The sequence below is a fragment of the Camelus ferus genome, chromosome 17 (genome assembly GCF_009834535.1).
Source record: "Camelus ferus isolate YT-003-E chromosome 17, BCGSAC_Cfer_1.0, whole genome shotgun sequence".
NCBI lineage: Eukaryota > Metazoa > Chordata > Mammalia > Artiodactyla > Camelidae > Camelus > Camelus ferus.
In genome coordinates, this window is record NC_045712.1 from 48,337,059 (window position 1) to 48,364,482 (window position 27,424).

The following is a 27,424-nucleotide window of genomic DNA, read 5'->3' on the forward strand; positions in this document are numbered from 1 at the left end:
ATAAACGAGTAAAGGAGCGAATGCGTGCCTACACGCAAAGAGAGGAGCTGAAGGTTAGTGCTGGCTCTCTGCTCAAGGCACCACAAGGAATGAAATAGGTTTATCAGCATCCCCAGGTGCGGTGAAGTGAGTCAGCTTTCTGCTGGCCCAGAAGACTCCACCAGGTGAATTATTTTAAGCTGTCACTTCTGAGACTAATCTCTGCGCTGACAGAAATAGGCGGGCAAAACAGCTATGGTCATAAAACACACCGTGGGTACCGGCAGGCACGGTGCCAGCGAAACAGAGCAAGAAATGTTAAGAGCCGGGAGGAGATACAGAGGGAAGCTAGCTTCAGTTCTCTTGACTTTAGCAGGGGGGAGGAAAGGAACACGCTAGCAAAATGGCCCTTGCAAGGAGCAGAGGCGCCTCAGGTAGCCCATCCCGACAGACGTCACCCATGTAGATCCCGGTGGATGAATCCTAGAGCTTTTCTTTAGAGCAGTCACCTAATCTGTGCATCAAAAGCTAATGGAACTGTACACAGTACCGTGGTGCTGAGAGGTGCTCAAGTCCTGGCCTGTCTGAAGGACGTCATCACGGTCTAAGCAAGCTGTAAGTGAAACGGCCGTCTGAGTAAACAAGGCTTCCATTAAAAAAAAACGCAGATCCCTGGGGGGGTCGTCAGGGCATTCTGACTTCATCTCCATTTTGAATACATTCTTGCTCTGTCACCTTGAAAAAGTCTCTCCTTTGCTCTGTCTCCCAGTTTTGCCAGCCTTAAAATGAGCATGGTATTCCTTTTTTATCTGTAAGTCAAGTAAAATTATCTAATGCTAACAACAGGCCATAATAGGTCATAAGCCTGTAATTCCTCAACACTATTCCAAAATGCAAAATGCTAGGAGAAACCTCATTTTTTTCATAAGTCATTTGGCAGCAAGCCTTCATTGTTTCTGAAGTTGTTTCATGTCATGCGACGGGAACACATTTGGCGTGAAAACCTGACCTGAACTAATCTGAAGCTCTTCAGCTGTTTAGCCCCATGCTAATGGAATTGATTAAGGATGTTGCTCGAGACCTTTTTACAACTGTGAAATATATGGAATATAAGCTACTTTCACTTTCTGAAAATCAAAAAGAAGTTTGGATTTTAAAGTACATCTGATCGATGGGACCATGGGCTTACATTAAACCAAAGATCGTAGTATCTAGAATGTAACCAAATGCCTAGATTTCTTTTTCATCCTGGTCCATCCCTTTAATAACATCAAATCTATAAAATGTAGACCATAGGTATCTATAAAACTCAAAGCCAGCTACTTCATCAGTGGCTAAGTTTAGTATTCATAAAATATCACTGCATTTGGAAACAATTTATAGATTCAATTTTTCTCACTTTGCAAGAATGCTCAGGTATAAACAATAATGGCTGAGAAATGATGGCCCTCATAAATTGTATTTCTTCCTGCAGCCCAAGAATTTCGAAGCAAAGTAAGGAAAAGTCTTCCAAATGTTTACAGAAAAACAGTACAGTTTGTGTGAGACAGAAATGCAATTTAACATGTTGTGTGTAAATTAGAACTTATAATAGTCATAATGTTCAGGTTGGCCATGGAAAGAAGTCTCAAGTCGGCCAACATGAGCTCGAAGAAAGATAATAAACACTGAGGTGAAGAGTTCTTCCTTCGGAATCTTGAGCATCCACTGACTTTCCTGGAAAGTTTCCTTAACAGCTTAGATGTCCCTGGTTCCCTTCTCAGTTACAGAGATAAACATCACCAGCACTCACTAGTCTGAAGACGCACTCTGGAAAGTGACCCTCATACTAAGGGTCCAGTTAAGCTGACCTGGGGGTTAAAGGAATTCATCTTCACTTGGATTCATAAACTGATGCTACCCCAGCTTCAAAAGGTGGCCGGTAAATGCTGGTCTAAATCTCAGGCTGTCTGCACAGCAGCACTGGTCCTACAGGTGGGAACAGTGGTTCACACCCCAGCCCTTAAGCACGGAAGTACGATTCCATCGCCAAGTTGCAGAAATGACCTAGCTATCATCGTGGTGTGCTTCACCTAGAAAACTACAATTTTGAAGGGTTTGCTGATGGTTGTATCATTTCAAACTCACAGTACCCTCTGAGTGGGCTACAATCATCTTCCCCATTTTACAGATACAAAGACAAGCATTGAGAGATTCAGACCCATTCCCCAGATCAAGCTCATGACAGAGCCGGGATGTGAATCCAGCTTTGCATGTCTCCAGAGTCCAAGTTCTTAATCGTTATTCTGGTGAGAATTCCTAGCCTCTCCCACCCAAAATGACAAGCCCATCACTCTCATCATTCTCTTTATCCCCCCAGGGTGAAAGATTTTGTACACACACACACCCCTTATGAAACATAAAGGTATCATTATCTTATAAAACCAGATCTCACTGTGGAACTAAAGGCTTTTGAGGCTAAGCATATCATCCTGAGGTCAAATCCTCTACCTTATTTCCCAAATTCCAAGAGACACACTTGGAGGTTCTGTAGCCAGAGGAAAGACAAATAGTCGTATTGGGCTCCGCTAAGAAGGGAGCAGTTGTGGCAGAAGGGAGACTGCAATGTGGGACAGCAGCAAAGCCAGCGACGTTATTGAGGCCTCTCCACGCAGCAACTGGGGACCAGAGAAGGAAGACACCAAGACCACCTCCACAGACCCACAAGTTGCTAAGAACTCGCTGGCTTCTATGTCTTTACTTTCTGGCTTTTCCCCTGCCCGATGTTGGCAGGGGAGGCTTCTGCACTTCACGCATTCTTACCTGATGGGCTAATGGGCATCTCCACTGAGTGCATTTGTAGGATGACCCCTAACTTGACTGCACGTTCCACAATCCCCCAAAACATCAAGGTGTCTCTCCATTTATTCCACTGAGAACCCGCCTAAGTCTTGAGCGCACAGGTTGTCTTAAAGGGCCCTGCTGACCATGTAGGCAGCTTTCCTCCAGGTGGAAGTGAAGACGTCACCTACGCCGGTGAGATTTCACCACGGCTGACACCGAGGGATTGACATCAGATGGACACAGCAATCTCTTCTCGTTCAGCTCCCGACTTCCTCCCACAGCAAACATTTAATTCACTAAGTGTTTAATATCATGTTATCTCTAATACCCACTAATGCTCCAGTCATTGCCATGTTCCCTGCTCACCTAATCCCTACTTGTGAAGAAATGAACAAAAACAGTATAGAAAAGGGTAGGACAGACTATTTTCAAGCCTCATTTTTAATTGCAGGATGAATGATGCATCTTAAAAATTTTACAGAAATGCCACTGTTTAACACAAAAACGATCCAGAAGAAATCTGAGCTCTTACTCCTTGAAGGAAATCATTGACTATTTGGCTGCTAAAGTAACACAGCTCCATCAATAACTGCTCTCTCCACCAGCAGCTATTTCCAAAGGACTCAAAGGAGTTTTCAGTCCAAGTGGGTTCTTTTAACTGGATAAATACAATGTCTATATCGCCGTGAGTAGAGACCCACTTTCAGAGAGGCTGGGTTCCCCAGACAGAAGGCAAAACTGAGTGTTAACAACACTACACCTGAAAATCCCTTCAGAAGGCATCACGCTGGCTATCAGCACATATTTTCAGTACTTTCCACACCTTCTTTTTTTCTCCAAAGATGAAACGCATCTCTGTTACTTTGGGCATTCCGTAATGAAGGGTTTATACCGATGAGCCACCTTCTACAAAAATTGTGCATACCTGAACAGTAAAGTCACACACAGGACAGCAAGGCGGTCACTCCCTGATGGCTTACGGTAACTGAGATATTTGGGGTAACAAGAGATATATGAGCTCATCTCTCCAAGGTTCACGTTTATTGAAGAGAAAGTCAAATGGAATCACTGAAATCACTACCTAAATTATTTTCTTCCCCCTTCCTCTTTACTTATCCCAGCTTCTTAAATTTTCCTGATAGCATTTCCTAGGATTTGCTCATTTTAAGAGTTGAAACAAATCTTTAAGATTACTTTTTAAAAAGGGCCCTCATGCAACAATCTCAGTTCCACCCCTCTTTTTTTTTTAACAGCATAATGCCAAGGTCCATTCATATTAATTCAAATGGCAGGCTTCCTTCTTTTTATGGCTTAATAATATTCTGTTGTAGACGTATACCACATTTTCTTTATCCGTTCATCCATCAGTGGACACTTAGGTTGTTTCCACATCTTGCTACTGTAAATAATGCTGCAGTGGACACTGGGATGCAGATATCTTTTCAAGTTAGTGATTTTGTTTCTATTGGAGAAATTCACATAAGTGGAGTTGCTGGATCATACAGTAGTTCTGTGTTTAATTTTTGGAAGAATCTTCCTACTCTTTTCCATAATGGCTCCACCAATTTATACTCCCACCAGTGTACACAAGGGTTCCCTTTTCTCAGTTCCATCTCTTAGAGCAGATTAAAGTTGGGTCCATCAAAACTTTAGTAACACCAGAGGTCATCAGAAAGATGGAAGTTAATTCTATAGAATAAAAATAATTAGTGCTGGAGAAAACACAACAGATGTGACTATGCATGCCTTCCCTGGAAAGTCTGCATATTCCAATTAACTCCAAGTGTTCATGAGGAACACCAGCTCAGGCTCAAGCCACATGGCAACCAGGGAGACAGGGAAGCAAGTGGATGAAACTAAGCTAGATCCAGAGGTCAGCCCAGGAGATCCTCAGAGTCCAAGATGAGGCTCGTTTTGGTAAATACAGTAGTTAGGGAGAAGGGGTGTGGGCAGGGAGAGGGCACGGTTGAGGCAATGCACGTGTGAGGGAGAAGTTCCAGGGGATGGATGGGAACACAGAGGCTAGTACAAGTGCACTATGGTTCCCGGACATCTGTGCACAAATTACTAACTTCCATTCCTGAGGATCCTGGACCAGATGGGAACATCCCCTGCCCCACGAGTTAGGTAAGCCATCAGGGCTAAGAGTCAGGATAGCAAGAGAGTCAGAATCACTCGCTTTGAAGTCAAGCACATCATGTGTTGGAATTCTGGCTCTGCCACTCACTAGTAATAACAAGTTCTCACTGGGTGGTAACAACAGCCATCTAGGCCAGCATTCAGAACCATGGAGAAGGACTGGGGAAGAGTTGACCTTACAGATGACAGCAGAGTGTTGAGTGCCGGAATGCAATCATGCAATTGGTCAACATGGGGACCGGTGAGGGTGGGGAGTGGAAGCGGGTGGTGGGCTCACAGGTGTGCCACCTTTGCTACTGCACAGGGCCCCATGCATGGAAGGGTTCCACACTTGGTTTAATACTTTGCTGTCACCATCTTGATTCTCAATAATTTTTGAATATTTTGCACTGGACCCCAGAAATTACATAACTGGTCCTAGACCATTATGGACACCAAAGACATTTCAAACACGGAAGATACTGCATGTACTCCCAGACGCTGGGATACGGTTCCACTGACTATGGTTAGTTTAGACGTGTCTGGCTTTTGCCAGGCAAGACACAGAATCCAGCTCTGGGAGATGGAAAAAAAGCACAAACATCTGTTTAATAATGAGGGTGACTGTATCATTTGCTCTCCAGCAATCATAAAGGAGAATGAAAGTGGGTGCGATGAATAATTACCCCAGGACAACAGGTGTAAACCGTGACTCTCCTAATCAAACCCTATAAATAAGCCATTCTAGCGAAGGATTTTGAAGTCATTCCTATAGGGCAGAGTTGGAAGTAAATGAGGAAGATATTATCATGACTACAAAGCACATGTGCTCATAGAAAATTCAGATCTATTTTTGGAAGTGGAGGGAAAAGAGTAGTTATTATCTTATCTTTGAAAAGATACTCAATCAAAATAACGTTTTATGTCACCAAAGCTTTCTATTTGAAAACCTGCTGGAAATTGTTGCAGGTGGGTAGATGAGTGCAGAGAGTTCACTACGCTGTTCTCTCTACCTTTACCCATGTTTGGACATTTATGTAAGAACCATTCGTAAAAGTCAAAAAAAAAAAACTTAGATGTTTTTGTTGATATTACATTGACTGAGTAAATATTTTGAAGCCTCTAATAAATTATTTTATTAACAGCTTGCCATAAAATGACTTTGAAAAATAAAAAGGGAAAACAACTTGATTTGATAATGATTTGAGTGTCAAGTGTTCTCAAATTATCCAAGTAAATAAGCAGTGCTGTTGCCAGAATTTCTGTACAGAGGGGCTTCAGGAGGGAAATCTAATTGGAGAAGAAATCCAAAATTCTGTCTTGAGGCTCTGCTTTCATGGAAATCACATTATTTTCATTTAGATTTCAAGTTGATTTTGATGGGCTTGGGACTGCCATGATGGAGCTTAGGGGACATTAAAGCCTCCTGTATTAGTCACAAGAGATTAGACTCTACTACAGATAGAAATTAGCCCCAAATCTCAGCGACTTAAGCAAAATCAAGGCTTGTTTCTGGATTGTGCTACTATCGGTCAAGGGTGAACAAGGAGCCCTGCTCCCCTCACTCCCTGGGGGACCCAGGATTGCGAAGACGCCACCATCTTGTAATTGTACCACCTGGAACATGTGGATCCCTGGGTCAGGCAGTGGGGACTGGAGACTCACACACGGGCTTCTTATTGCCTCAGAACCTAAGTGACATGCCATTTCCACTAACATTCCATCGGCTGACATCAGTCATGCGGTACCACCTGACTGTGCAGGGAAAGAGCATTCTGGGGAATGTCTCCAGTATATCCCAACCACCTTCTGCAGACAGCACTGCAAAACAGTCCAGCTCACGACTGCTAGGGTCTTCAGTCCTGGAATCTGAGCCGAATGCTGAATGGGGATTAAAATGGCACTGATAAGTCCATGATATTTATTCAGCAAATTAATAATGAAAAGAAGACTGCAGGGGGAGGAGGGTATAGCTTAGTGGTAGAGTGTGTGCTTAGCATGCACAAGGTCCTGGGTTCAATCCCCAGTATCTCCATTAAAAAAATTATTAAATAAGCCTAATTACCTCCTCCCCACAAAAAAAGAAGATTGCAGGGTGACGTTTCCTAACTTCTTCAAGTATTAAATAGCGTTTATTTTCAGATAAGAGGTATGATGAATGCAAAGGAATATTAACAATTCATTCAAACCAGCAGACCTTACCTTTTAACTGCCAGCACTTTCCTAGCCATTGCTATGGATAATAGTAATGGCACATGTAGTCAGAGGGCCAGCCAAGCTCAAAAGAGGCAGGAACGCAAAGGTGTGAAGACCAGGAGGTGTGGGTCACGTGGGCGCCATCTTGGGGGACAAGCTGTCATTCATCAGACATTTTATTTAATCAGAACCTAATTTCCTACACACTGAATTCCTCTCCTAGTTTCCCATACTCTAAATAGTTCATTTTCAAATGCAAGTCTATATCATGTCAAGTTTGCCCTTCCACAGTTTTTTCCTTATCCTTTAAAAAAACACTGCAAATGGACATGACAGTTTGCAAATGCCTAAGAATTGGTACTACGATCTTCCCTGATCTCCAGATTGAAAATGCTAGGATGTCAACTGAATGTCATCTCTAGCTAAGAATGTCACCACTTTGCTGCTCTGGCCCGAGCGACAAATACATGAGGGCAAGTATCAGGATGAATGAAAGGACCAGGGAGGGTAGTGCCAACCTTCTGGTGTTCATATACAATCAGCTAAGTCGCGCGCGTGTGTGTGTGTGTGTGTATCTGTGTAGGTATATATGATACAGCTTCTCAAGTCAACAGCCTGGCATCAGCCCCAAGGCCAAGGAGTTTCCTATGCAGCAAAAACAACTCACCTGACTCAGATTAGACCTTCATAACCCTGATTCAATGAGACAAAAACAAGATCACCCCATAATTACATCCAAGCAGGGAGGAAAACAAGACCGCTGTCCAAATCACAAAGCTGACCAAACATCCTTGTCACCCAGGTAACCAGAGCGACTGCTGCGTCTTCATCACTTCCATCTGTAACCTGCCTCCATCCCTCCCACCTTCTGGCTGAAATTATTAACATACGCAATCACAGAATTACCCCACCTCCTAGCAGACCTCAATCCAGAACACAGCTCACTTCCTCACCTCTCCCCAGAACCCCCTAACCCAAGCCCAGAACCAACAACACTCTCCTATCCAGGCGCCCCTCCTTTTCAGGCTGTGCTGACAAGGTTAGACTGACTCTCAGATGAGCACACAGGTTCCCCTGGCCCCAGGCAGCCTCTACTCCCACCGCAATGCTTGTTATAAGAACCACCACCAAGAGTGACGTAAACTGCATCTCACCTCAGTCAATTCAGAATTATCAGCTCTGCTGTGAGCCCCAGTGAAGGTGAAGGGGGAAACTAATGACTGGGAGGAAAGAATATAAATAAGTGTGGATTTGAGGTCCCCCTTCCCCGCTCTGTTTCTGTCATTACTTCATACAATTCATTCATTCATTCCTGCTCAAAGACCTCAAGAGCTCCCACTGCATGCCGAGTACAGGGAGTTCCACATGCAGGCATGAAAAAATACGTGCGACAGTCCAGGAGAAATGCTCACGGTCACCGTTTGCCAGTGGGCTGCATCCACTCTTACTGCACAAACACAGCTAAGCCATGAAATACCTTCTCCTTCCTGCATTTAACCCCGATCCTGCCAGATACCCCAGACTTCTGCCACTGCCCTTCAAGGCTGTCCGTTCTATCTGCTACTAGAAAATGAACACGCTGGAATGTCTGGCTGAATTCTCGAGTCATTGTTACTCCATAACAGATTCTCTCTCTTTTTTCCCTGGTTCTCCCAATTAAGGAGATTAATTGCAAGGTTCTCACCCACCAAGGACTCCTCTAAACACAACTTTTACTAAAGTCATCAATCAATCCATTGATCTCTATTGAACAAAACCTTACAACTGAGGGTTTTTAAGACACAATGCTTAGATTAGTGCCAATTATCCAAAGGAAAAACTTTCCATTTCTAAATCATAGGAGGATAGTTATTTAATATTTACAAGGAAGTTTTCTGAATATGAGAGGGAAGACATGCTGGGAGGTGTGAAACTTTCCTAAAGAGAAGTGCACAAGATGCATAAACAATTTACCACAGTTTCAGTTTATCGCATCATGTTTCAGATTTGAAGATACTTGTTGGACGGTCATCATTCTCATTTGTCTGTTATTCACAGTGCAATTCATCATGACCTTTATCTGGTAAATATTCACAAAGCATGTAAAACTTTATGTGTGTTCCTTACAAACGGCAAAGCAATGGAAGCTGTTACTTCTCACACATTTGTTTTCAAATTATTCCAGATAAAACACAAAATGGTGCATTTTTTAACTAAAACTTATAAATATATTAAAAGCTCTGCTTTATAAGGTGTCCATTTGCAAATGGTGGACATAAGACCCTGTTCCAAGACAAAAATAAACTGTGCAAAATAATTTCAGAGTCGAAATAGAACTAGAGGCCAAACAATTGTGTAGGGGTCAGCTCAAAACAGAACTATTTGTTAAAATGTTTTTCAGTTGCCTTAAATTACTCTATAAAAGTTAGAGAAATAACACTGTCCAGTAGTTGAAAGACTAGGGTGCTGGAATCTGGTGAAACAAACCCTGCATTGCTGGTTAACTTTGTAATTTGTAATTATCCCATTTGTAAAATGTTGCAACCTTATAGAGATATTGAGGGGGTTAATGAGACAGTCAGTGCATGTAAAGAAATTTGCAGACATCACATAGCAAATGTTCAATAAATGTTAGGCATGATGATAATGATTAGGAAGGAAAAGTGATGAAATTAATTCCCCAATGAGTAGGTATCTATCTACCTGTGTACTGATTTACTCATTACTGCATCTCTGCTTGTGTATATCTGACAAATAGTGTTCTGCAAACAAGTACAAAACGAGCCACTTGGACCCTTAGTAACTATAAATCCATGACTCCATTTTTTTCTAAATGCTCTGCTGATGCCAAAAATCAGAGAAAGACACCATGCTGGAATCCAGGAGAGAACTGCAATTGTATTTTCTACCTCAAGCTGAGAATTTACGTAGGTACTTTCAAAGACTGAAGCCAATAAGCGTATTATATCGCCAACACAAAAGACAAAGGTTTTTTGGTAATAAACAGACATTCACAGGGGAGGATTAGAGCATAAGTAACAAAGAAGAGAAATGATTATTCTAAGCAAGATAGTGGTGTAAAAGGAGTCCCACTCACCAGGCCAGCTCAAGAGAATAAATCTCAGCCTTTTCAGCAGCTGCAAGGCAGGTGATCCTGTAAATAGTCACATAATTTTTCTAAAATTAAAAACCGCTGTTGCAGGAGCAAAAGAATGATGTGTGTCGTGCCATGGTAAGTGCTATCGGTCGGAGAACAGTTGGAAAAACTTGGAAAAACAGAGCCCAAACCAGGCAGTGCAATAGAAGGAATTTAATACAGAGCACTGGTTACTGGGAAAGTAGGTGTGAAGGGAAGGACATGGAGAAGAATGGAAAATAAGTGAGCCTATGAGCGGCACACAGCAGGCAGTCACCAAGGAAACTTAAACAAATCAGAAAGAAACAGACAACTCCTTTCCCTCAGAGTTAAAGCCAACCCTCAGCACAAAAGAGGTGGCAGCAGTATTGATCACAGTCAAATATATGTATGTACATGCATGATCAAAACATGATGCTGTATACCAGAAACTGATACAGTGTCACTGACTGTACTTCAATAAAGGAAAAAAATATTAATCAGAGCATCATTTGGAAATGCCACTGGGTTATGTCCCCCGATCAAAAAGGTGCTGCTAATGTTGAAAGTCTCCCCACATAACCAGATTTCTTTCCATGTGTAAGACAGTAAAACAAAACCCTTTTTGAGTAGCTCATCCACTTTTAGATGCCACAGACCCGGAATAATTCAAAAAAAGAAACATTGGCAAGCGTGTGTAGGATGGTCACACAAACACTGCCTAACAATTCCCTGATTTCATCAAATAAGGCTGTTGTAAGAGAAGAAGACTAAAAGCATCCGCTCGCAGATTGAGTACTGTGCCTACTGCCGGGGCTTTACTTGTCTCACGTGGCCGCAGCAGGTGAAAAGTTCGCAGAAGCAGCACAGAGGACGACGACAGATTATCTCACGGGGAACTTCCCAAAAGGATGGTACTGACTTGCAGAACTGAATGAGTTCTGCAGAAGTAACCACAGACTCCAAGACCAACTAAATTCATATACCCTTGGACAATAAAATCTCTGGCTTCCACTTTTCTTAGACTGGGAAGATTAGATCAGAGCATCTCCCCATCTTCAGAGCAAGTGCAGAGAAGCAACTTGCTCAACTCAGTCTCTGGAAAGTGTGAGAACAAAAATCAGAAAGACAGATTCTTAACCCAGAGCACGTTAACAGGCTGCACCTACTACATAGCAAGTAAAGGAACCCTGGACATTCAAAGCAGCCTCCTCTGAAGGGTGCCTCTGCCCCTCTTTCTGAGCCACCTTTGTTCTCAGCTCACATCCACGAAGCAGTGTATCTTCCAAATCTACCAACAGCAGTAACGTCCCCACGGGATGCCAGTGAGGTCAGAGCCACCACCCCAATATCTTCCTTCCCACCAATTCAATATAAAAGCAGGCACTGGGATAAAATATGGCATAATGGAAGAATTTTGTTTTCTCTTATTAATTTTAATATTCTTTAATTGACGAGAATCCATTTGTAATTGCAATGAAAACAAAAGATAGAAAGAAAAAATAGAAAAAGAGTTCTCACATTATGCTGATGTGGGAGTGAATGATCACCCATGCTAAATTTCTACACAAAATCAATAAAATGAGTGGGGGATGTGAATATAAACCATTTATAACGTCCCCATCTTATAATCTCCACACCCGGCCCAAGTGCCCTGAAAAGTCTAAGAGAGGATTCTGATCAATAAAGCAAAAGACACACAGGAGTTTATTTCTCCTTGGTTTCATAGATAGTACGTAATTTGAATGCACATCCTGCTTTTTAGGATTCAAGGCTAGCACTCTTACCATGAGCTGCTGCAAAAACAAGCCCATGTGGTCACAACGTGTCACGTGCAAAAGCTGCTCACCAACCAAAAAGGTCCTGCTTCGTTCACACACAGAGACATGACAGCATCTGGGGGCTTAACTGCCCCTGAAGCAGGTAAATAATGTTCAATATTGTCTGACCTGAATTGAGATGGTTAATCACCCTGAGTCACTAGGCAAAACCAACAACAACAAAGTGGTTCTGTGTAATATTAGTGTATTTGCTGATATATCGGGGTACACACTCAGAGCACACACATGGAGGGGAGAGTACCCATTTCCTGGAATTAAAAGGATGCAAGGGCTAAACTTGGGTTGAAATTTTTAAAGGCACAATTCTCTTCCACTCGTTGCTAGCCTGATTTCACCAGCTACCCACTGCAGAGGGCTTTGAAGGTGGGGCTTCAGCGTTTTCCTGTCACTGGCCCCCTCACAGAGCCCTGACCCAAAACTTGAAGTCGAGAAAGTCACCAGTAAGAAACTGCACAGCCCTCCATCGAGGGGACCGCTTTCAAGGTGAGACAAGACCACAGCCTGACACCACCATCCACATTTGCCCAGAGACAACGTAACTGTAAATCTGAGAGCACCGCCAGGGAAGCGAGTATGTCGAGGTTCTTGACAAGAGCATCTTACCTGATGTGGCTGGGAGCTGGACCATCTGCTGTAGGAAGGAACCCCGGACGACTTGCTGGCTGAGGCTCTCTAGAAAAGGAAAGAAACAAAGATGTCTTGCTGTCACTCCAACTGAACACGCTTTATAGTTCTCTAAATAAGTCACTGAGTCAGTGTCGACAGTTCCAAACATTAACACGTCTTCAGTCTATCTGAACTGAACCTTTCTCTTCCATTTCTCTTAAAACGTAGTCTCGGGGGGGGGGGGGGGGAGCCAAGATGGCGGAATACAAGGTTGCTCCTAGCTCACCCTCACCCCAAGACATCCACAGACCCACCCATTCACTCAGAACACCTGCTGAACTTGGACAGAACAGCGCCTACTTCAAAATTCCTCAAAAAAACATGGTATGAGAATTAGAAGAAGAAGAAGAAAAAGGAAATTAGTGCAGGACCTGTCCCTCAGGGAGGAAGCGGCAAAGGAGGAACAGCGCTCTTACCCTGGGACACCCCCTCTTCACCAGAGAGCTCAGCGGGGACGGAGGGGGACCCTCAGAAGCTCCGGTCTGTGCAAAGCAACTACTTGGCCGACAGAACTGAGAGAAACCGGCACAAAGGAGCCCCGCGGCCCCTAGGCCTAGACGTGAGGCGGCGGGGGTGGGCCAGGCCTGGCCACCCGACCCCAGTGGAGGGCTGGGGCCGGCGGCGCAGAGGCAGCCACAGGGGGCTGGAGGGTGCAGTGCGCCGTGGCTAGGAGGGCATACAGAACAGAAGAGCCTGGGTTTCCCTATGAAAAAAAAGCAAAACTGTAGGTGAGCGCTGAGGTGAAGAGACGCAAGGCGGCCTGGCCATAGCCTCTGCCGCCCAAGGCCCGTGGCAGCATCGGGTGAGATCTCGCGAGAAGAGAGGCGGGGCTCAGCCACGCCCACTCTACTTGCTGCGACTCGGCTCCCAGGCGGAAGTGGGGCTGAAACCTGAATCTGTGCCTGTGGGACTGAGACCAGTTTCCAGCCCCAGGCAGGGGACTCTTCTGTCCTGGTGCCTCTGTGAACTCGTGCCTCTAAGACAAACGAGCAAGGAGCGGAGTTCTGGCGCACAGCGGGGCGAGGGCTGGAGCGGCCGTTTTCTGCGAGCTCGCCTACCGGGCACACAGGCACCGGGAACAGCGCTGAACTGATAGCTCACCGCGATCCAGGTGCGTGACTCAGAGGTCGGCAGCTCCGCACTGGTAGCTCTGAGGGCACAGAACCCCGGGGACACCAGAGCAGAGCACTGGCATTCCCACGGCTAAAATGGGGACAAGCGGAGCTTCAACAAACAGTACGTGAAGCCCTCCAGCCCCGCCTGCCACACACCCCAGCTCAGAAATGGGTCTGGAAGCCTCCATTCCAACAAAAGGGAGCAGACCCACCCCTGTCAGGGCTGTGACAACCGCAGAACAAAAGGAGGCCCCGCTCAACAACCAGGGCAGGCTCTGATCACAGCACCTGCCACAGCCCCAGTCAAAGGGATAACAGCCAACACATGTGGAACAAAGATGTGGCAACCATCCACACTAAAGACAGACCCCCAGACAAAATTATTAGAGATGCACAGTCTACACAGGAAGGCTCCCACTTACTGAAAAAAAAAAAAATCCCTTCAAGACCACAGCAGATAACTGATACTCCATAACCCACAGTGCCAGAGAGAGAAAAGTCAAATGAAGAAGCAGAGGAACTACTCCCAATTAAAAGAACAAGAGAAGTCCCCTGAAAGAACAATCAATGAAATAGACCTCAATAGTCTACTAGATCATGATTTCAAAAAAGGGGATGATAAAAGCACTGAAGGAAATGAGAGACTATAAATAAGCATGCAGAATACTATAAAAAGGAAATAGAAACTATAAAGAGGAGCCAATTAAAAACAGAAAACTCAATGGCTGAGATAAGAGCCAAGCTAAAGGCAGTCAAAGCAGACTAGACAATGCAGAGGAATAAATATAAGTGAGTTAGAAGACAGGACAACAGACATCACCCAATCACAGCAGCAGACAGAAAAGCAAGTGAAAACTAATGAAAACAATGTAAGGGACTCGTGGGATAATATAAAGTGTGCCAACCTATGCATAATAGGGATCCCAGAAGGAGAAAAAAGAGGAAAGGGGATTGAAAAGGTATTTGAAAAAATCATGACTGAAAACTTCCCAACCCTAAAGAAGGAATCAGATATCCAAGTACAGGAGGCTCAGAGGGTCCCAAACAGGAAGAACCCAAACAGACCTACACCAAGACATATTATAATTAACATGGCCAAAGTTAAAATAAATGATTCTAAAGGCAGCAAAGAGGAAAACAAAGAGTTAGTTACAAGGGAACCCCCATAAGGCTTTCAGCTGATTTTTCGGCACAAACATTATAGGCCAGAAGGGAGTGGCAAGATACATTTAAAGTCCCGAATGAGAAAAAGCTGCAACCTAGGATACTCTATCCAGCAAGACTATCCTTTAAAATAGGAGAGATAAAGAACTTCACAGACAAGAAAAAGCTGCAGGAGTTTAGCAACACTAAACCCATGCTAAAGGAAATAGTGAAAGGTCTACTCTAAGTAGAAAAGAAGCAGGATGCTATAGGAAGAGAAAACCATAATTGGAAAGGTGATAACTACAATGAGCTGCAATAGAAGAAACATGAAGATGGAAAAGAGGACATCAAAATCATTAAAGGCGGGAGAGGGGAGCAAGAATATATAGATTTTTTTTCTTTTTTTCATTCTTTTTAGGATGTGTTTGTGCTTATATGACTATCAATTTAAAGCAAACAAATATAGTAATGGGTTAATATACTTGAAAAACAGTGTAACCACAAATCAAAAGCATACAACAGAATCACAAAAACCAAAAAGAAACCAAGATAATACAAAAGAAAATTATCAAGCTACAAATAGAAATAGAAAGGAACAAAGAGGAAATACCAAATCAATGGGAAAACTAAGTTCAAAATGGCAATAAACATACATCTATCAATAATTACCATAAGTGTCAATGGACTAAATGTTCCAATCAAAAGACAGAGGGGCAGATTGGATAAGAAAACAAGAACCTACAATAGGCTGCCTACAAGAGACCCACTTTAGGGAGAAGGATACACATAGACTGAAAGTGAGAGGACGGAAAAAGATACTCCATGCAAATGGAAACGACAAGAAAGCAGGAGTAGCAATACTGATTTCAGACAAAATAGACTTTAAAACAAAGGCCATAACCACACTGCCCAAGGTAATCTACAGATTTAATGTGATCCCCATCAAATTACCCAGGACATTTTTCACAGAACTAAACAAACAATCCTAAAATTTATATGGAATCACAAAAGACCCAGAATTGCCAAAGCATTACAGAAGAAAAAGAATGAGGCTGGAGGAATAACCCTCCCAGACTTCAGACAATACTACAGAGCTACAATAATCACAACAGCATGGTATTGCTACAAAAACAGACATATGGACCAATGGAACAGAATAGAGAGCCCAGAAATGAACCCACAGACATACAGTCAATTAATCTACAACAAAGGAGGCAAGAATATACAATAGAGAAAAGACAGTCTCTTCAGCAAATGGTTTTGGGAAAATTGGACAGCAGCATGTAAGTCAATGAAGTTAGAACACTCCCTTACACCATACACAGAAATAAAAATAAACTCAAAATGGCTTAAAGACTTATGAATATAAGACAAGACATGATAAATCTCCTAGAAGAAAACCTAGGCAAAACATTATCTGACATAACTCTTAGCAATGCTCCCCTAGGGCAGTCTACCCAGGCAATAGAAGTAAAAGCAAAAATTAACAAATCTGACCTAATTAAACTTATAAGCTTTTGCACAACAAAGGAAAGTAAAACAAAAAGACAACCTACAGAATGAGAGAAAATATTTGCAAACGATGCAACTGACAAAGGCTTACTTTCCAGAATATATGAACAGCTCATAGAACTTAATAACAGAAACAAACAACCCAATCCAAAAATGGGCAGAAGAACTAAACAAGCAATTCTCCAATGAAGACATACAAATGGCCAAAAAGCACATTAAAAAATGCTCAATATCACTAACTATCAGAGAAATGCAAATCAAAACTACAATGAGGTATCACCTCACACCAGCCAGAATGGCCATCATTCAAAAGTCCACAAATGATAAATGCTGGAGAGGGTGTGGAGAAAAGGGAACCTCCTACACTGTTGGTGGGAACATATTTTGGTGCAGCCATTATGGAAAACAGTATGGAGATTCCTCAAAAGAGTAAAAATAGACTTACCATACGATCCAGCAGTCCCACTCCTGGGCATATATCCGGAGGGAACTCTAATTCGAAAAGACACATGCACCCCAGTGTTCATAGCAGCACTATTTACAATAGCCAAGACATGGAAATATCCTAAATGTCCAATGACAGAAGACTGGATAAAGAAGCAGTGGTATATTTATACAATGGAATACTACTCAGTCATAAAAAAAGAATAAAATAATGCCATTTGCAGCAATATGGATGGACCTGGAGAATGTCATTCTAAGTGAAGTAAGCCAGAAAGGGAAAGAAAAATACCATATGATATCATTCATATATGGAAACAGAAAAAAAAAAAAAAGGATACCATGAACTCATCTACAAAACAGAAACAGACTCGTAGACATAGTAAACAATCTTATGGTTACTTGGGGAAAGGAGGTGGGAAGGGATAAATTGGGGAGTTTGAGATTTACAGAGGTGAGCCACTATATACAAAAATAGATTTTTAAAAATTTCTTCCGTATAGCACAAAACTATATTCAATATCTTATAATAACTTTTAATGACAAAGAATATGAAAATGAGTATACATATGTATATGCATGACTGGGACACTGTGCTGTGCACCAGAAGTTGACACATTGTAACTGACTGTACTTCAATTAAAAAAATAATAATCTCCTCAGCAAGTCTAATAATATGGACACTGAAGTCAAGACATCTGGATCCAAGTCTCAGTTTGTACTAGTTTTTCCACTTGGTGCGAATCATGCAAGCAAGCTCCGTCTCAATTTTCTCTTCTATGAACCTGGGATAATCATTTTTGCTGTCACAGGATTCCTGCAAGGGTCACACATGATGATAGCTATGAGGCACTTTGTACAGTTTTATTCATGTGAGGTATTCATTCAACAAGCAGAAAATAAGACAGGTTATTATAAGTTTCCGTTTGAAAGAAAACTGGTATGCAAACACCCAAGTTCATAAACGAGGTCATGTGAGAAGAGGTCATTCTTGTTATAAAAATATCCTTCATCTTAGAAAAGACTGGACCTCACCATTGCTCCCAGCCACCTGGGCTCACTGTAGAGGGATTCCCCCCAAACCATCCTCATCACCATTTCCTTTGCCTGCTCCAGCCACAGAGGCTAGAAAAGCTCACATACTCAGTATTTGTTCCCACCACTGCTGCCAAGGCGACAGGACTGTAACTGTGCTGTGGGCAGGGTTATGGAGCTCTGGGAAACCCTTAGCTTTTCTGATAAAAGGGAAAAGATAAGGTTTATACCTTCCCTGTAGCTCTTCTTTCACTCTAAATGCAGATACGCCATGCAGGAGCGGGAGCAAGCATTTTGTGACCACGAGGAAAAGACCAAGAGAAGAGCGAAGATGCTCACCTGGATCTCGTTCAACCGCAGACCCACATTTCCAGATGCTGCTTCTACCCAAACCATTCTGGGGCAATTGACTACTGTCACGTGTTTCTGTTACTTGCAGGGTGTCATGATACATTCTGCTACCTCACTCAAATTAAGGGTCAAATTACAAGATTTCAATTCCTCAGAAGCTCGTGGACGCTTGAGGCAGAGAGAACATAATGACAGAGGTATGAGGATGTAAAAGCGATTGGTATGTTTGAAAGGTAATCGATAGGTCAGTAAGGTAGTGCCAGCTCCCGCATCCCCCACTGCCTCACCCCGTCTGCTCTTCAGGACCCCCGGATGACTCTGGGCTGGCCTTGGCTGGTTCCGGCAGCTTCCCTGCATCTCTGGGACAGCAAGCTTGGTGTGCTGGCTGTGCGGTGTCCTGCCTGCTCAGGTCAGCTTCCCTCCGACCTGCCTCTCCCTGAGGCGGCAGGGCTGCGGACCCGCTCTCGGCCCCTCCCAGCCTCTCCCGCCCCACTGAGGTTCATGGGATCGGACCCTAGAGCAAGTGAGAGAAAGACATCTCCGTTTGCAACCTGGACAGAGGGACAACCTAAGGAAGAGCCAGAAGTTCAACCAAGAGCTGATCATGTGTCCTTAGGGAGAAGCAACAGGAATGACTGCACTGCTGAGCGACCATGTGCCTTCTCTGAGGCTCACCTTCCTAGTTATAAAATAAGGTCCCATGCTCCCTTCCTAAGTAGCTCCAAATCTATTCAATTAAGTGACTAATAAATTCACTTTTAGAGTATAGAAATGATGGCTGATTATACTGGCGACACTGACTTTCCATGAAAGAATTAGATTCATTTCAATATCATGTGTTTAAAATACCAAAGAAGATTCTTAAATCTCAGTTAACTAGATAGTGTTCGTCATCCAGAATAGCTCTTTGCCTGAATATTTTAGCAGAGTCCATCTTCCCTGCATTTTTAAGACGAGGCTGTCAGCTGGCTTTTCAGCCCAGCAATTTGGCCTTCAGCAGAGTGTCTTCAAGTCTCTTTAAATCATAAGATTTTGGAACTCACCAGCAAACTAATTTTTGAGACATCATGTCTTGAGAACATAATTCATCACTGGTACTTTCAAGCCATAAACAATTTGGGCTTCTGAAATTGTTAACGATAAACTGTATATTCATTATCCGAAAAATAAAGGTTTGGGGATTTTAAAAAATTGAGATATAACTGACATATAACATTGTATAAGTTTAAGATGTACAGTAGGTGGATTTGAGACATTTATGTATTGCAAAACATTACCACCATAGCATAACACCGGTATCACATAATTATCATTTCTTTTTTGTAGTGAGAACAATTAAGATCTAGTCTTTAGTCATTCTGAAGTTTATAACCGAATACTGTTAACTGTAATCTCTATGCTGTGCGTTAGATCTCTAGGACTTATTTACTAGCTGCAGGTTTGCACCTTACACAACATCTCCCCAATTTTCCCTTCCCCTTAACCCCTGGTAACTACCGTTCTACTCTCTGTTTTTATGATCTTGGCTTTTCTAGATTCTACACATATAAGTGAGGTCATACGGTATTTGTCTTTCTCTGACTTACTTCACTTAGCATAATGCCCTCAAGGTCCATTGACGTTGTCACAAATGGCAGGATTTCCTTCTTTTTTATGGCTGAATAGTATTCCATCATATTTACATGCACCACATCTTCTTTATCCTAAGAGTTGCTGGACACTCAGGTTGTTCCCATACCTTGGCTGTTGTGAGTAATGCTGACATAAACATAGGGGTGCAGCTACCTCTTCCATATCCTATTTTCATTTCCTTTGGTGATTTACCCAGAAGTGGGCTGGCTGGATCCTGTGTTAGTTCTGTTTTTCACTTTTTCAAGAATCTCCATAGTGTTTCTGTAGTGGCCATACCAATTTCCCTTCCCAACAACAGTGTACAAAGGTTCTCTTTTCTCCATATCCTTGCCAACACTTATCCCTTACCTTCTTGAGAGCTTTGGGTTGTTTTTAAGTCAAAATAAAATCATGGTCATCAAAGTCAAGATAGAAGCACTGACATTCAAAACACATGTTAAAGAAAAGTGAGATATGTGACTTGCAGCATATGACCCCAATTATTCAAGAACCTTGAGCTGGGAAGGGCAGAAGACGGGCACTTGTGAATTTCAATGCAACATGAAACGTACATCTGTCTCCTCTTGGTAAGTATCACAGTGCTTCCATGCCCACACTTAACTTTTTGTTTTTGTTTTTTGGGGGGAAGGGGGTTGGGGGGGTAATTAGGCTTATTTATTCTTTTATTTATTATTACCATTATTTTTTAATGGAGGTACCAGGGCTTGAACACAGGACTTCGTGCATGCTAAGCACTGCACTCTTCCACTGAGCTACCCCTCCAACCCCCACCATGCTTAACTTTTACCTAAAGGTCACATCGCATTTCAGCTCTGACGCAAGGATGATGAACTTTATCATGGTGTTTGCAGTCTACTGCAGGTCACACAACTTGTGTCCTTCCTGTGCTAAGGGTAAATGCAAAAGGCAAGAGAGACAACAAAACAACTGGGCAACATTAATCACACATTGTAAAGTCGTAACAGCGTTCACAATTATGCCATAGCTTCTGATGGATGTGGCTGTGTTCGATAATCTGTCTCATAGCAGAAAACGCGAACTCTGGTTAGGTTTTCTTTGTGTGTTTCTCTAATAAACTAGCCATACTCTGTGGTTTGGATTTCTGCTTAGACAAAAATAAACTCACCTGACAAACCAGATGACTAATTGTTCTTACCCTCCTTCGCCTCCTCCCAGGACCCTGAGTAACCTGTGGTGCCCACATCAGAATAAAGAGGGTGGTTGGTTTAAGGGCAAATTCTCAGATCCCAGGAGCTCACAAATCTCTGGGAGATGTTCAGTTCAGATGTCCCGTTGGCACCTTCCAGCATGATTCAATGAATCAATGGGACACCTGAATTGAACACCTCAGCACAAAAAGTCATTGACAAATACAATCCAGGAACCAACCAATGGGTTATCCAGACAGCCTGACCTCTGGACGACAGACGTGACTTCTGGGATTTTAATTTCATATGGAAAATCACATTAGATCTGAGAAGCAAAGAAAAAGGCCCAAATAACCCTAGCACACCCTTCTCCTGCACCCACTGAGGGACAAGAGTGGCAGCCAGGACAGGCATGAAGGCCCAAGGATGCCACAGAGAGCAGTTTTCTCTAAACAGATAAAACGAACTCTCAGGCTCCAGAGAAATATTTCTGGAAACTGAAGGAAGGTGCTTAGGGGAAAAGAATCTCATTTTTAATCTACTGATAGAGATTGAATTTTGAACCACCACAGCCCAATTAAATGGGTGGGTAAGGGTTGCAGCTTGGATATCCACCCCCAATCCCACCCCCACCCTTGCAAAACCTTCCCTGAGTACCTTCTGTATGTTTCCAACACATCCACCCGTCCAACAGCTACCCTTCTTGAAACTCTCATCACACCATCCTGTAATCACCTTCTAAATGCAGCCTTCTCTTGCAGACTGTACATCCCACAAGGGGATGGGGGTAGGGGGTAGCAATTCAGGGCTGGATCTCACTTATTCATGTAACCAAGCATAGCATATAGTAAATGCTCAGTAAATGCCAAGCCAATTAATAGGTTCAGTAAACTTAACCAATTCAACTTTGGCAAGTATGGATAGGAGACTGCTCCAAGAGGAGACAGTGGAGGTGGAGGTGGCATTTTTTTTTTAGAACAAATATCCATAAAGATGGGTAGGATTCGAGCACCCCAGTGCTACTCTAACTTACTAAAAGCATGGCAACCTTGGCCCCGACTTCAAGATACTAGGATGAAGTTTTCTTAATATGCCTTCATAGAAACAACACTACAGTAATAGGGCAAGAAATAAGAAAATGGCAGATAATTGAAGTTGAGAGTCTTGGGTGCATGTTAATCCACATAAAAAGTCTCAAGAATGTGTACCGTGGGGTAAACTTTGAAAGAATTAGATGACCTAAAAGAGCAGGCAGAAGCTAGAAGTCAAAGCAATGTTGAGACTAAGTTATTTACCCGGCTTTGGTGGCATCTTCTTTCTCTCTCTCCATGCCCTAGGCTGGGAGGCTTGTGGAAATGCAGGTTACTCATATCATAGAGAAAGGAGTTCAGGAGAAGACTGTAGAATCTTTTAGTGATCAAAGCATGCAGATGGCGCTACTAAGAGGCATTCTTTTGAACAGAGTGTTTTGTTAAACGAAGGAAAAGAAGTGTCAGGCAGAAACCTGGAAGACAGACCAAATTCGAGGGTGGCTCACAGCTGCAGGAAGCTGCCAGATGATGCAGCCAGACGGCCGGCCGGCCAGCCAGCCTCTGGCCTCTTCCTGCAAATGTCCTCTACTTGGCCGGTTTCCTCCAAGTCTAACTGCCCATCACTATACGATAAGGAACTTGGGGAACACATATATTTTTTTGTAGCTGGAGTTTTCCCTGCACACCTTGAGCATATTTGAAGAACGAAAAAATGAAAAAAACCAATGAATCGTGTTGGAAGGTGCCAATGGGACATCTGAATTGAGCATCTTAGCACGAAAAGTCATTGACAAGTACGATCCAGGAACCAACCAATGGGTTATCCAGACAGCCTGACCTCTGGATGACAGGCATGACTTCTGGGATTTTAATTTCAGATGGAAAAACCCTGTTTCCAGCTCCAAAGAGAGAGATGACTCAGGCAAGAAACAAGAAAGACTGAAAAAGCAGATAACCAAGACAGCAGTGATATTTTTCATAAGCGAGGTACAGAGAACTGGGTCAAAACTTTCTCCCAGAGCAAGAAACTTTGTCAAGTCCAGGTAGCAAAGCCTCTGCCCATACACTCCTTAATAAGTAGCTACTAAAACAAACAAACAAACAAACAAACAAACAAAACCCTCACAAGTAAGTATGCGTACCAGGCAAGCTAAATAAAGAAAATTGATAAAGGGAAAAAGAGCATGGGGTGAAATTCTGGAGACTCCTAAAGAACTTTGCTGTCAAAAGAGCAGCAAGATGTCCTCATGACAACTGTGATATTCTATAACAATTATTCCAACATGTGTCGTTACATTGATTCAGCGTTTACTGAGGGCCGTGTGATAAAGGTCCATCAGATGGATAGGAAAAAGCCCTCTCTATCCTTTATAAATGCCATCACAGAAGGAAAAGCCTCGTCTTAATAAAGAATGATTGCGTTCTATTATGGAGCCCAGAACTCTGGACCGAAAGCGATCAGTCAAGGAGTTCTAGCACATTCCTGATGCAAGCAGAGTCCTAAGTGTCTAAGAGCTGACCTGAATCTTCCCAGTTTCAGGAAAAGCTCAGATCATTGAGGCAGATGAAAGGCAGCCCCCAAGTTCTCCATTTCTTAGTGCCAACCACCCTTTGGCATTCTTTTCTCCATTAAATCAACCAGTTTTCTTGAACATTTCTCCGTGTGCCCTCGTTCCCTGGCTTTTAGTCCTGTCACTGGCCTCCTTGGCCCCCTCCAAAATCTTCTGGCTCTTCCCCTCCCTAAAGTGGTGAAATCTGAAATTGAATGAGTTACTCCTGGCATCCACATCACAAAAATGCAAAAATAAAAGAAACCTAAGCTCGCCTCCATGCAAAAAAAAAAAAAAAAAGAAAGAGACCATCTCAACACAATTAAGTACTAAAGATTGATTTAGTAACTAAATTCATTAGGCTCTACCGCTTTGATTTGTCAGTGATGGAAGAGAAACAGCTGAGCCTGGTTTAAGGTGACCTAACCCAGGCTTTGTACTTTGCTTACAAAAAGCAGATGTGAAATAACGCAGACTCCATCTTCCTCTAGGAGTTAAAACACCATGTGTATTTCCTGAAATCAAAATGGTGTTCCCAGACTTTTTGTTGGTTAATCCTTTGGCTCCCACTGCACTTTAACTTGACAAGTTTTTCTGCACACCTACTACGTGCAAAGCACTCTATTAGTAACAGGGCTTACAAAGATGGATGAGCGTCTCCCCAGAGAAGCTGTTCCTCTCCCGGAACAACCCTGCCGGTCTCTACCCCCTCACCCTATTGCAATTTCCTTACAGCTCTGATCACTATCTGAAACGATCTTGCTTGTGTATGGTTGGGTTGTACATTGCTCACCAGAATGTAAGTACCAAGAAAGTAGGGTTCTTGTCTTTTTTTACCACTTTCCTCTTTGAACCATCACTTTTACTATCACGCACATGGCAGTGTCTCAGCAAATATGAGTTGAAAGAGTGGATGAACGGAGAGACTCAGTTCTTACTCTCAAAGAGTTTACAGTACAGTGAGGGAGATAAGCAAATCCAAAAGTTTCCTGCAGCAAAGAGTGCGGACCTTCCACCGCACGTCCGTACAGACTCTGCCTTGCATGGAGGAGCCATTTGCAACATAAACACACACACACATACACACACACTGGATTATTATAACATTTTTCTAGCAGAAATGCTAAAGCACCTTACTGTTACCAAATTAGGACAATTTCCCACAAGGGCAAGAAATAGCTTAGGGAGGGTACCTAATGCTCAGTGATAAAAAGGCACTTTGCAGGTGACAATGGTCTCACATGGCCAATTCCCTGGCCTCAGATTTTGAGTGTCCTCGGCCAAGGCAAGGAGTGAGGACATAAGAGGTTTCTTCTGCAACAGATGCTGCTTTAAATGACCAGAGTGTGGTCTCCGGGCTCCCCAATGCCCTCTAAGGACCCCCTGGGTCCCAGTGTTCACACCACCGTGTAGCCCCCTCCACAGCGTACCAGGGCTGGCATGTCAAATCCGCAGAAGGCAGTAGAGATAAGGATATGTCACTTACAAGGTCAAGGTTCTAACTTGGGCTGTTTCCTTAGTCTTGAGTTGCTTACTCAAGTGGGAGGGGCCACATCACGAGCCACCCAATGGAGAGTCCCACCGTTGGAGAAGTTGAAACCTCCTGCAAACAGCCAGTGAATGAACCTGAAGGTTGATCCTGCAGCCCCAGTCGAGTCTTCAGAGACTGCAGCCCAGGCTAAAGGCTCACGTGTAACGTTAAGAGGAGCTCTGAGCCAGAAGCACCCAGGCATCCAGCTCACATCTCCCCTGCCCTCAGAAACCGCACAGGATCGTTCATGTGCATCATTCCACTGCTACATTTGAGGGTAGTTTGTTTCACAGCTATAGATAAGTAATTCACCTTATTAGCAGAAAAGCGATTCCCCTCTCACAAGTCTGTAGAAAGCATTCAGAATCCTATGAATCACACCTAAGGGGGAGGAAGACACTATTCTTATGAATCACGGAAAAAAGAGGTTTCAGGATTTTTTTTTTTTTGCTCCCTCTAGGTCTTTAAAAAAAAAAAAAAAAACCCAAGTCCCTGAATTTTCACATTGTTATTTGACACGTCTTGCAGTCCCTTTCTTCAAGGAGAGAGAACTGTGAAGTCCCTGAAGACACGCACACAAGGTAACCTCCAGCTCCCTTCCTGCACAAGACTACAAACAGCAGAGAGGATGCTCAGTAAATAAATGATCAGCTTCCTGTTATCACGCAGGCTTCCCTGTAACTCACCTCGATCTCGCTGTATCTTACAAAAAAGAGCCTCTTTGCTTGAGCTGCCGGGCTCGAGTGCCACTCTGTGTCTCGGGGACACACAAGCCCTCCTCCAGCAGCAGCACCACAGGGAGTGTTGCTTTCAAGGTGTGGAGGGGAGGGAAGGTGCCCCCAGACTCTGCGGTCCCCCAGATGTGTGCTCTACGCAAACTGGACCTGCCAAGAGACTCGCTGAAAAACGGTTCTCTGATCAGTTGGAGGAAATGTTGTATTTTCCAATTGATCCAACCCAGGGGTCCACACAGTTTTGCTGCACTGGACCATGCAGTAAATATGCTAGGTCTGTGGGCCATATGGTTTCTGTCTCAGCCACTCAGCTTTGCCAAGGTAGCAAGACAGCAGCCCCGGACAACATGAACGGATGTAACTGGGTGCCAATAAAACTTTATTTGCAGAAACAGGCTTGGGTCAGCTTTGTCCATTATTCTTGCCACTCACTGAACTCGTTAAGTACCAGCAAAACAGGAAGGTAATTACAGAAGACATTGCTCTAACTCTCCTGAAGAATCACTGGACATTTTGACATATAAAAGGCATTAAGAATTTCTGCTCCATTCTGGATTTGCAGATACCCACTATTATATATAAAATAGATAAGCAACAAGGTCCTACTGTATACCACAGGAAACTATATTTGATAGCTAGCAATAGCCTATAATGAAAAAGAATATGAAAAGGAACATAAATCACTATGCTGTATGCCAGAAATTAACACACCATTGTAAATCGACTATACTTTAATTTAAAAAAAAAAGAATTTCTGCTTCAAAGACTTATCTAGTTTGTTCAGTTTATTCAACCCAGGTTTCCAAAAATTATTTGTCAAAAGAAACGATTTACCTATTTACTTACTTATGTCTCTCCTGTGCTCCCTTCTCTTCCCCTCATCTCTCTCTCTCTCCACTCATGTTCTTATTTTTCTTAATAACCCAGGGATTTAGACTTCCATAGAACATGCCTGAGGAAATACTAAGTTACTTAATTTGTAGTGTGTATCAGCCTGAGTGAACAATTTGATTCTAACTCCGCAAAGAATTGGCTTGGAAGACAGGGTGCCAATTAGTGTTTCAAGCAATACCTTGACTTTTTTTCATAGGATAGACCCAAAGATGGAAAATGTTACAAGTGTCTGGTTCCCAAGATGGCTGGAGTGGAAAGACCCTCTACCGCTCACGGGCACATCACAATCACTAATATTTACAGAACCATGGTCAATGAAAAAGATTGGAAGCTACCAGAAAATATCCTCTACAACTAAAGACATGAAGGAGGAAATACAGCAACACAGGTTTGGGGGGGAGGTCATGGTAAGGTCAAGACTCATGGCCCTCAGTGGGTGACCCACAAATGGAGGATACTTCTAATTGCAGAGCTTCTCCCCAAGGAGTGAGGGGTCTGAGCTCCACACTGGGCTCCCCAGCCTGGGGGTCCTCCACCAGGAAGATGAGCCCCCCAGAATGTATGGCTTTGACAGCCATTGGGGCTTA

At 43.2% G+C, this 27,424-nt stretch overlaps 1 protein-coding gene across 1 annotated transcript in view; it reads right to left on the bottom strand.

Moving 5' to 3' along the window:
* The window catches only part of LOC116657038 (formin-like protein 5), a 463,369-nt gene that overhangs the window by 227,170 nt on the left and 208,775 nt on the right, over positions 1–27,424 (bottom strand). Inside the window, exon 5 of the mRNA XM_032458015.1 lies at positions 12,655–12,723. Coding sequence (XP_032313906.1) covers positions 12,655–12,723 — 69 coding nt within the window. The remainder of the gene's footprint in view (positions 1–12,654; positions 12,724–27,424) is intronic.